This window comes from Euprymna scolopes, chromosome 15, assembly GCF_053919585.1.
Source record: "Euprymna scolopes isolate OS-2025 chromosome 15, ASM5391958v1, whole genome shotgun sequence".
In the NCBI taxonomy this organism is placed as follows: domain Eukaryota; kingdom Metazoa; phylum Mollusca; class Cephalopoda; order Sepiida; family Sepiolidae; genus Euprymna; species Euprymna scolopes.
Genome location: NC_136496.1, coordinates 32319894 through 32332435, shown reverse-complemented (window position 1 = coordinate 32332435; position 12542 = coordinate 32319894). Strand labels below are relative to the sequence as shown.

Here is a 12542-nt window from a genome sequence, read left to right as displayed (position 1 = left end):
GACTTGTGACCACCATTTTCAATAACACATTTAAGTTAGGAAGCTTGGTTTAATTTTCACTTTTATATAGTTTAATTCTATTTTGCAATCGCTAATTTTCTAACGGTAAGTCGGCTTATGTAATGCTAGTGCTAATTATGCAAGATATTATTGTCTTTTATAAAATACCTAATGCGTCTTTATACTATATCTATATATCTATAAAAGTGAAGTTGTCTGTGTGTTTCTGTGTGTGTACATTTCCCTACAAAAGTAATCTGTCAATTTTCAGTCTACAGACTCGAGATTTTACCTATGGGTATTGAGATTTCGGAAAATCTTTTAATCGGTTTTCGGCCTGAAATATGGCTGTCAAGTGGTTAAAGTTCAACGATTTGACCTTTGAGAACTCTATCAAACTTATCCGCCAATTTTGAGTCTAACCCACTGAAATTTCAACATGGATCAAACTTTTTAATTTGATATGAGCCCCAAACAATAAATGTTAAGGTGTCAAAATTGGGGTCAAATTAAAAAAAAAATTGATCTCTGCGATCTCTACCAAATCACTCAGCCAATTTTTGGTCTAAACATTTGAAATTTTAAATAAAGTGTATTCAGACATAAGGCAATTTTTTATCAGATTTTTGGCTGAAAATTTGGCTGACAAGGGGTCAAAGTTCAAAAGATTTGACCTTTGACTCTAGCAAACTATTCAGCCAATTTTGGGTATAAACATTTGAAATTTTGCATAAAGCCTATTCAAAGCTTTGTAATCAGTTTTTGGACGAGAATTTGGCTGTCAATAGGTCAAAGTTTAAGGAGTTGACCTTTGTAGACTCTACCAAATTCCTCCGCTAATTTTGGTTTAAACAATTGAAATTTTAGATGTAGATTCCCTATACATGACTCAAACTTTTTAATATATGTATATATATATATATATATATATATATATATACATATGTTAGGGTGTGTGGGGGGGGGGTGATAGGCATCGGTGAATATTTTACAATAGTGGAGTATATTTGAAAGCGCGTGCAAAGGTTTGAGGGTTGCCTATTGATTTTATCAACCAGAATGTTCCTAAAGTAAGGTCTCCTACCCCAAAACAGCAGATAAAAGAGGTGAATAAGAGAGGATAGGGAGAAAGAGTACAAGAGAAAGCTAAAAGACATATTAGAGCTGTGTATAAATATATATATGTATATATATATATATATATATACTGAAAATAAATTAATATGTGTATATATATTAATACGATAGCGTGTGAGTTATTTTCTGTGTCACGCTTACATCCGGGTGGTTTAATTGTTATGTACTTCAATTTCTTGTCATAAATAATTTTTCCAAGAATTCTTCATAAGTTTTGGTTTCGGTTTCGATTATAGCTGATGACACTTAAATTATCTATTTTTTATAAATACTTTTATCAAAAATTCTTCATGCATTTTGGTTTCGGCTTCGATTTTGGCTGAAGGAACTCAAGTTAAATATATATATATTTTTTTTTTTCATAAGTTTTGGTTTCGGTTTCGATTCAAGCTGATGCACCCAAGTCATATGGATATATTTTTTTATTTTATAAATCGCAACTTTATAATATGTAAAAATTGATAGAACATTAGCTCTATAATAATATATACAAATGCTGCAAGAATTAAAATATCCTATTTAAGCGTACTTTACAACCGAGCTTTGTCGGATGTTCGTGCTAGCTTAGAAAAATACTTTGAAGTTTAACAAAAAAACCCTACAATATCAGAGCATCTCCATTTACACTGGATATCTATATAATGTCAACATGAATATATTACATTTGAATGAGTCCCCTTTCGAATTTCCACAAGTTCCCCTAGTATAGATATATTTTTATTCAATTTAGGTAAACAAAATTATGATTTTTGCCAAATGTGATCACATCAGCAAACCCATATATATATATATATATGTGTGTGTGTGTGTGTGTGAGTGCGTGTGTGTGTGTTTTATGGGCCTATATGAGTTTTGATGAGTTGCTTCTTATACCATTCAACGTAACACGTGTAAGATGTACGACATACCAAATAAAACTGTATGAATGTGCTATAGATATATTTATTGTATTTTAATTGCTAATAAACGATGTCTCTCTCTCTCTCTCCTCTATATATATATATATATATATATATATATATATATATATATATATATATATATATATATATATATATATATATAATATAAAGTTGAATGTCTTTGTGTGTGTGTCTGGTCAGGAATAGGCTCCTATATGGTTGACTATTTTTAAAAACTGATTACATATAATGATAGAAGATGTAGCGAGATACAGGAATGGGTATTTTGATCTGGCAGAACAGTAGTTCATTAAAATTGTGGGGTCTGCGTTTTCGCCTGGCCCACAAAGTATGGAAATAAAAAATTTAAAAATTAAAAAAAAACGTTTACAAGTGTTTTTGATAAAGATGTACATAATAATACTTTGATAAGTATGTGTTAACTTTAATAGGGATGGTATAATAAAATTATGGGGTGTTCGTTCGCGCCTGACCTCCATAGAATGAAAATATGTCACAAAGTTTAACAAGGTTTTTTAATATAGATCCACAGAATATTATGATAAGTGTTTCAGTGTGAACAGGTATGATATAATAAATTATGGGGTGTATCTATTTTATTTTTACTTTCATCATATTTTGCTTTTGTTTTGATACTCCGAAATTCGAAACTATCTCTTTACAACCGTTCCGTTACATAACCTATCATACTTTAATAAACCAGAGTCCATTTTCTGTAGGCTGTTTTTGAAACCAGTCAACGACGGGTAATTTTGCTAGCATATATATATATATATATATATATATATATATATATATATATATATATATATATATATATATATATATATATCCTGGACATGTTTGTAAAGTTATTAAAATAATTAACAAATGAACAACTATACACGTTATAAAATAAAATAAGACATTATATAAATTGTTCAAAGCGAGTTAGATTAATCTAACCTCTGACGATTAATCAAGAAAGGTTTAAACGTACTCGGAGGTCGGAAAGGATAAAAAAAAAAGCGTCTATTTTATTTAATGAAATATGCCTAAAAGAATAAACGCTGTGTAAACACGCACGCATAGACACACGCCCGCGCATTCTAAAAGTAAAACGTCGTGTTTTTTTTTTGTTTTTATTTTTTACACAGAAAATAGACGAGTTCCGAAACCGAAAATGGTACCATTAAAACAACCAAGGTTTTTGCTCCAGAATTAATTTTTCTACATAGTCATTATCCTAGTGCACTTTTGATAGGAATTCATCTTTTCTTCTTACGTACGTCGATGACAGGTGTTGCGTTTTTAGAATCGCGTACCGTCAATAACTGCAACATAAAGATGAAACTTTCCGATCATGAATACATAAGTTCAGTCATCATAATAATGCAATCTGCAAACCATTCAGCTGCTAGTTTTTGTATCTTATTATAAACTTGGTTAATATTATTAAACAAACAATATTTTTATTTAATGTATACTAGCCTCGGTGCCCGGCGTTGCCCGGGTATTTGGAGGTGTGTTTTAAGCAAAAAAAAAAAAAAAAAAAAAAGTGGTAGTAGGAAGGCTCGAACCAGTAGCGCGAAGGAGGAAAAGAGCGTGAAAAAAAAACAAAAACATGACGCCTTTACCGTTGCATCCATCGCCAAATCGGAAGTAACGAAGGTTTAAATTAAGGCTAGTCAATCGAAAAGAGGGGATGAGTTTCGAAAATATCGGCAAAGAAATCGATTCCTCCTTGTAGAAATGTGTCGATTTGAGGGTGAAGGAATTGATGTTTTTAGCCAATATTTCGATATTTATCCTCCGAAAGATCGAGTTTCAAAACGATATGGATCTCGTGAAAATCCGTCGCCTCTGTCGAAAGTTTTAGGCAGAAATACACACATACATACATACATACATACATACATACATGCGTTTAAACAGACAGGTGAGATTTATATTATGGATGGATATAAACAAAGAAAACAACAAAGTTACTAATGAGACTCATCCAGGATTCAAACATGTATCTCAAAATCCACTTATACGCCAGGACATTTTGTTTGTGCGGTGAGAAACTTCTCAAATGCACTTGTGAAGTTAAGCTGTATTTGGTCACAATCGGACAGTTCTTTTTTAATCGCATTTTTCAATTATCAATTTTTGATACTTATCGGAAACATTCCGATACAAAGCCTATCTTAGAACACTCCCAGTCATATAATGTATGTGCGTGTGAGACTTTTTTTTTAATCGGTTAAGTCGTTTCGATGTCCATGAGCAACGAGTTCACACACACACAGAAACACATATAGACCCACACAAACACATGCACACAGACACACATTCACAAAGTGACCTTTATATAGAGAAAGACATATAATTTAATGTATTCATATATAATATTATAAAGAAATATAGTGTATTATGTAACAGTTCTCAGTATTTACTTCCTTCGTGCTCAATATGTCAGGTTAGAGTGCATGAAATTTTATTAGCTTAATTGCATATATATTTTTTTACAACTTTCTCTCTCTCTTTCTCTCCCTCTCTCTTTATATATATATTATATATATATGTGTGTGTGTATGTGTGTGTATGTGCACGTGTGTGTGTACATATCTCTATTAGTGTATAAAAAGAAACTGTGCATGTGTGTATACGTGTGTGAGTTCGTTTCCTATAAACTTCGCAATATCAAGGTCGATTTATACGAAATTTCATATCTGGCAGTGTTCTTAGATAGTTTTTGTATCGAAATGTCTTCAATAAATATCGATAATCGAAATAATCCGATGAAATGAGAAACAGGCGATTTCGACCAAAGTAAACACCTTACAGCCTAACATCACAAGTGCATTTGAAAAGTATTATTACGACACGAACAGAAAGGCCTGGCATATAAATATGACAATAGTACGTTATTTAATATGTCAGGGGTGCATTTGATATGAGCGTTTCTGTTTAGAGCACAACTGAACCATGGTACTTGACTTTTTTCATTTTAAACTTAAATTCAAACCATTGTACATATTGAGCCAAAAGTAGGTGGACAGTTCGTGGAATACGTAACTGTATTTTTTTTTTTTTTTTACATTATTACAATTCTGTACATATATTGTTAGGATTTCTCTAAATAAATGGTAGCATTTACTGCCCGCTTATTTTGGCTAACTCATGAAATAAAAAGCAAGTTCTCTACAGTGCAATGTAGATTACAATATATTGTGGACTAAGTTACTGTGGGGAGGAATGTGAAGCTTATATCCGTTCACCGTGATGGATCCCCAACTAGAGCAGGCAATCAATTATTTTGATTGCAAAAAATGAGTGTAAATCATTCGTTGGTAATCATTCAATACTAAGAAACGTCGGTGCCTCTGTTTATATATATATATATATATATATATATATATATATATATATATATATATATATATATATATATATAAAATAACATTTTGCTCGGACCCTATTTACTGTTCATAACTTTATGTGCATATATATATATATATATATATATATATATATATATATATATATATATATATATGTATATATAATATAATATAAAGCTGAATGTGTGTGTGTGTGTCTGTGTGTGTGTGGTCACGAATAGGCTCATATATGGTTGACTATTATAAAAAACTGATTACATATAATGATAGAAGATATATCGAGACACAAGAATGGGTATGTTTGATCCTGCAGAACGGTGGTTCATTAAAATTGTGGGGTCTTCGTTCGCGCCTGATCCACAACGTATGGAAATAAAAAATTTAAAAATTAAAAAAAAAAACGTTTACAAGTGTTTTTGATATAGATGTACATAGGAATACTTTGATAAGTATGTTTTAACTTAAATAGGGATTGTATAATGAAATTGTGGGGTCTGCGTTCGCGCCTGACCTCCATAGAATGGAAATAGGCACAAACTTTAATAAATACTTTTCATACCTATCTTCGTAAGTATACTTTGATAATTATATTTCAGTTTGAAGAAATATGGTATAATAAAATTATGGGGTGTTCGTTCGCGCCTGACCTCCATAGAATGGAAATATGTCACAAAGTTTAACAAGGTTTTTAATATAGATCCACAGAATATTGTGATAAGTGTTTCAGTGTGAAGAGGTATGGTATATTAAATTATGGGGTTTATCTATTTTATTTTTACTTTCATCATATTTTGCTTTTGTTTTGATACCCCCGAATTCGAAACTATCTCTTTACAACCCTTCCTTTTCATAACCTATCATACTTTCATAAATCAGAGTCCATTTTCTGTAGGCGGTTTTTAACCCAGTCAACGACGGGTACTTTTGCTAATATATATATATATATATATATATATATATATATATATATATATATATATATATATATATATATATATATATATATATATATATAAAGTTTGACTCATGTCTGGGTAATTTGCATCTAAAATGACCCAAAATTGGCAGAAGAGTTTGGTAGATTCTGCAAAGCCAACTCTTCCTACTTTGACCTCTTAGAAGCCAAATTCTTGCAGATAAACTGATTAAAAAGCTTGCTGCATGTCTGAAAACCCTTCATGTAAACTTTCACATGTTTAGACCCCAACTTGACTGAATAGTTTGCAAGAGACCGCAAAGGTCAAATCTTTTGAACTTTGAGCCTTGTAAGCAAAAAAAAAAGACAATTAAAAAGCTTGCCCTATGTCTGAGTACACTTTATGTAAAATTTCAAATGTTTAGGCCAAAAATTCGCTGTGTAATTTTGCAGAGACCGCAGAGGTCAATTTTTTTTTAATTTGATCCCAATTTTGACATCTTAACATTTATTGTTTTGGTCTCAAATAAAATTACAAGGTTTGGTCCATGTCAAAGTAACCTATATCTAAAATTTCAAGTGTTTAGACCCAAAATTGGCGGAGGAGTTTGGCAGAGTGTTCAAAGGTCAAATCGTTTCACTTTGACCTCTTGACAACCAAATTTTTGGCCGAAAAACGATTAAAAAGATTTTTTCCAAATCTCAATACTCCTTATGTCAAATGTCGAGTCTGTAGACTGAAAATTGACAGAGTAATTTTGTAGAGAAATGTACACACAGCGACACACACAGAATTTCACTTTTATAGGTATATAGCTATATACTAGTAGGCCACACGACATTGCGCGGTCGTAAAATACGCTTAAATATGATGTTTTGATTAATGCAGATTTCGTATTTATTATTGTATTATATTGGACCCAATATATTGTAACGATTTAAAAAGTTTTTTAAAAATGACTCGTGCGCCGCCACCGAGAATCGAAACCAAAACGTTTAGCTAACGATTTACTTTTTCCTTTGACGTTAATGCCTGAGCTATGAAGACATGTTTGCTGCAAGGCTAAAAATTAAAACGTGAACTAATAGCTATTACGTAACGCATGCATATTCGTACTGCCATTATTCCACCTACACCTGGCAAATTCCATTTTCTTTTTAATTTTCACACTTTTGCACTGATTTCCCACGGGTAAACTCCAAATAGAAAGGTTCGCATGAGTTCGAATACGCTATATATAAAGTTTCATGTCTGTAGACAAAAAAACTGACAGAGGAGGTTGGTAGGAAATTTTTTTTTAAACAAATACATATACGAATACAAAAATATATATAGACATAGGTTCGTATTGACTATAACCGTTTTTCGCAAATATTACGCAAGTATAAATCATGTAGAACATTTGTATGAATATAATTACACGTAATAGTTAACTAAAGATGATTATCCCATACAAAAACAGAAAAACCTAATAAGAAATTAATTAAAATGAATATTTAAAAGAATATGCAAATTAGCTAAATCTTTAGCAAATGAATGCAATTCCACGACCCATATATAACAAAGTTGTATTGTCTTTTTAAATAAATAGAATAAAAAGTTTTTGATATGAATGTCAATACATAACACCCACAAATATATAATATATATATGTGTGTGCGTGTGTGTGTATGTGTGTGTATGCGCACGCGCGTGTATCTTATGTTTGTGTGTTATGCATTAAACTGTTTTTTTTTTTTGTTGTTAATACTTTTGTTTGCGTATATAGCATAACTAATCCAATTTTTTTTTATAAACTAAGAATTTCAAAAATTGAAAAATTACACCCATACGGAATGCAAATTCATGCCTCTCTCTCTCTCTCTCTCTCTCTCTCTCTCTCTCTCTCTCTCTCTCTCTCTCTTCTCTCTCTCTCTCTCTTTCTCTCTCTCTCTCTCTCTCTCTCTATATATATATATATATATATATAAAGAGAGAGAGATACTGAGATGGCGTTTGTCGATAGAGATTATACACGAATACACACACACACACACGTATATATATATATATATAAATATATATATAGATAGACAGATAGATAGATAGATAGATAGATAGATATAGATATATATATATAGATATAGATATATATATACACACACAGATATATATATATAGATATATATATACATACAGATATATATATATAGATATATATATATATATACACAGAAAGAGAGAGAGAAAGGAAGATAAAGTTATATAGTGATGAATATATATATATATATATATATATATATATATATATATATATATAAGGACAATATAGATGGATAGATTGATGGATTGATTGATAGATAGAAAGATCGATAGAAAAGTTGATGAACAAATGATAAATTTTACTTGTTGATATTATCATACAAGATACGCATGAAAATTATAAATATATATATATATATATATATATATATATATATTTATATATATATATATATATATATATATATATATAGAGAGAGAGAGAGAGAGAGAGAGAGAGAGAGAGAGAGGCTGATGAAAAATTCACTTGTAGATATTATAAACCAACATATGCATAAAAATGATACCTTAAAAGGATAAAAAGGGAAAAGCTAGGATTTAATTTCTATTGTTTACGCGTTTCTTCGTGTGATAAAGATAAAACCGCGCGCATTTGTATCATTACATCAACTTAAATAACGCAAACAGCATACATTTCAGCCAATGAGACCTTCATCAGGACACAGTCATATCTAATTATACGGTCACCATTTTCCATGACTCTACTCAGCTAGTTTTTACCTGATTAAGGCATTATTGACCGAAACGTTGTCATAAGAAACTTTAAAGAAACCTGAAATTGCTTAAATGGTTGTTTGCCCCGGTCAGCGGGGGATCGGATGGTCATCTCTCTCCACTTACCTCCTCCGTTTTTATAACACAAGTAAGGGAATCGCCACACGTTCCCCAGTCCAATGCAGTAGCCGACGCATGACAAAACAAAGTTGATCTTTCCCTCCCACTGGTCACGCACAAAGTCTTCTTTTTTGGCCTCGGTTTTAACTTCCACTGACCGAGCGCCGCTAGTGTCCAGCTGGTTCTGAGAACCATTGGTGTACATGGGACTCAGGCTAGCCGGCTTCATCTCCAGTGTTTCTTCGTTATCCATCTCCCTGGTAGTACTGATCTACTAATACCGACTGTCGTCACGCCGATCGTCGATCTTATGTGACAACGACGAAAAGATGTGATCCAATTTCCTTTTTTTTTTTTTTTTTTTTTTGCTTTTCTAATCTGGCCCTCTCCTTCTTCGTCTTCTTCTTTACGGAAGCTGCGCTTTCCAGCTGAAGAGTGTCGCCGAGGCGTCGTTTGCAGCCTCGAGGTCTTTTCCCAGCAATTGCTTTTATTTATTTTTCTCCCTCTCTTTCTTTTTCTCTTTCTTCTTTATCCTTTCCCGGGCAGTGGGTGGGTGTCGATGTTCGTGCCGGTGGTAGCGGTGTTGGTGTTGGTATTCGTGGTAGTGGATGCAGTTACCGCGGACGCGCGCACTGTGGACTCCGCGTGTCGCGTTCGAGTTCGTATGCGCACTTTTACTTAATGGGCGCGTTTGGAAATTGTCACGTGGTCCGTTATATCTTTTTTCTTCTTTTTTATCAATACCTGATTCCGAAAAAGAAAAAAAAAGAGAAAGAAAAAGTCGCTGGAACTAAATTCTGTATCCGAGGTTTTCCGGATAATATCGTTTCTCCGCTTTCATTCGCTGGGATGGGGGTAGGGAGAAGAGTGGATGTTGTCAACCTTTACGTGATTCCTTATGTGGGCACCTGTTACTGAATGCAGAAATTAATGAATGGGGAAGTCAAGAAATCACAACTCGCTGATTATTGGTGATATTTCTTTGTAAGCAACTGCTTATCTCTCTTATCTGTATTTTTTTTGTCTCTCTTTTTTTTTTTATCTACTTTAAAAACATATTTTCTGTCTCCCACGATCTTCCTTTTTCTTCCTCTGTCTTTTTCTCTGTTCCTCTTTCTTGCGCTTTCTCGGCACCCTTCGCTTTCTCCATTTCAAACCTATCAACTGTAATTGGTAGTTCTTTAGTTGCGATTTCTATTAACGTTTCGAATGCCTGATTTAAATAAACAATCCTATTATCCTAGTATAATCTAATTATTATCATCAATAGTAACAATAAAAATACTTATATTTTTTCTTATGTTTGTTTCTTTGTTTTTTTCCAAAAAAAAATCAGTTGTTAAGCTTATCAATTGCATGTGTATTTTTCCAATGATATTATAATAATTAATTTTAAAACTTCACTTTAAGTGTCTCTTCTTGGTTGCTTGCAAGTTGGTAGTTTATTTCAATCAAGGATATACACATACAACTAAACACACACACACACATTGATTTGTTTTATAAGCTCGCATCTATTTGCGTATAGAATGATCTAATGTACATAACAGTTTGCTGATCCAGAAATCGGGTTTCGAATCTCAGTATGAAAAAAAAAAAAACTACACAACCTCAAGCTACACTGAAAAACCGTGATACGGCGATGCAGCTGTTTATGCAAGAATATACATATGTATGTATATTATATATACGTGTATGTATATAAATATATACATATATATATACACACATACACACACACACACACATATATATATAGGGAGAGAGAGAGAGAGAGAAAGAGAGAGAGAGAGAGGGAGGAGAAAAAAAAGAGAAAGAGTAAAATAGCGTAAAATAAATGTATATATATATACACACACAAGACTAAGAATATATGTGGTGGGGGTTTAGTTGTTGAACTCTGTTTTCCTTTCTTTTGTTGCTTTCATTGTTATCATTTAATCACTATTTTCCGTTTTGTTTTACTTGTACGCAAGTTTGCGTTGATTTTGTTGTCTATTATGTCATTTCGTTTCGCATCGAACGTTTGTCGTTCGTTGTCTGCCTTTTAGATTGTCCCTCTCTGCGGAGTTGTCAATTTCGGCGAGGCTAAATTTTGCGCGACAGGGTTGCGCCTGCAAAGTCAGAGAGAGGGAGAAGAAGAGAGAGAGAGCGGGGGTGCGTGGGGAGGCTCACGATCGTAAATTAGTGAGGCTAGCAGGAGGAGAGGGATGGAAGAGAAGAAAAATGATGTCGAATTGATGGTGACGATGATAACACGCAATAACAAAAAAACAAGAAAATGCGGAGTGTGCGTTTGTTGCGAAGATACGGAGGCTAGCACGAGTCTATAGCAGACTCAACAATGACAGCAACGGGAGCAAATCATTGGAGCATATATATATATATATATATATATATATATATATATATATATATACACACACACACACACACACACACACACACACATATATATATGTATATAAGTATATGTATGCATATATATGCGTGCGTGTATCTGTGCTTTTGTGCGTGTATGTACATGTGTGTTTGTGGGTGTGTTTGTGTATGCGCGTGTGTGTATTTTCGTGATTAAGTTTTAATAAATTTTGTAAATTTTACAATTAAATTTTTATAATTTCTATAGAAATTATGAAAGTTTTATTGAAGATAGAATTAATTTTCATAATTTCTATATGAAAATTTAATTGTAAAATTTACAAAATGTAATTTAAAATTTTTCTTGAAATGTTTTATATTCAATTCATTTTATTTCTTCTGTCAAAAAATTATAATCAATATAATAATCGTTTTTTATAATGAGAAAATTTATAAATATTTAAAATCTTAAAGAGTGCAACAAAATGCCAATTACATTTTCATTAGTGCATAAGGCACATCTGATTGAATGTAAATAAGATATTTTTTGTTTAAATTCTAGTATCTTCCTTTTTATAGTTTAATATTAATAGTTTTCGGTAAAATAACTTTCCCGTTAAACATTTTGTTGAACATTTTTCTATTGAGTCAGAAATCCTTTTCAAGAATATATATATATATATATATATATATATATATATATATACATACATATATATATACATACACACACACACACACACACACACACATATATATATATATATATATATATATATAAAGATTGGTATATATTATAAGGAAATAAAATGTTTCCACAGAAATATATATATATATATATATATATATATATACGTACATATATATGTACATATATATATATACGTACATATATATATATATATATATATATATATATA

The 12542-nt window shown here is 31.6% G+C and overlaps 1 protein-coding gene across 1 annotated transcript in view; it reads right to left on the bottom strand.

The window, feature by feature from the left end:
• The window catches only part of LOC145293765 (sodium- and chloride-dependent GABA transporter 1-like), a 252598-nt gene extending 242634 nt beyond the window's left edge, over positions 1–9964 (bottom strand). Inside the window, exon 1 of the mRNA XM_080140272.1 lies at positions 9268–9964. Coding sequence (XP_079996398.1) covers positions 9268–9514 — 247 coding nt within the window. The 5' untranslated portion in view covers positions 9515–9964. The remainder of the gene's footprint in view (positions 1–9267) is intronic.
• Between the last annotated feature and the right edge of the window lie 2578 nt (positions 9965–12542).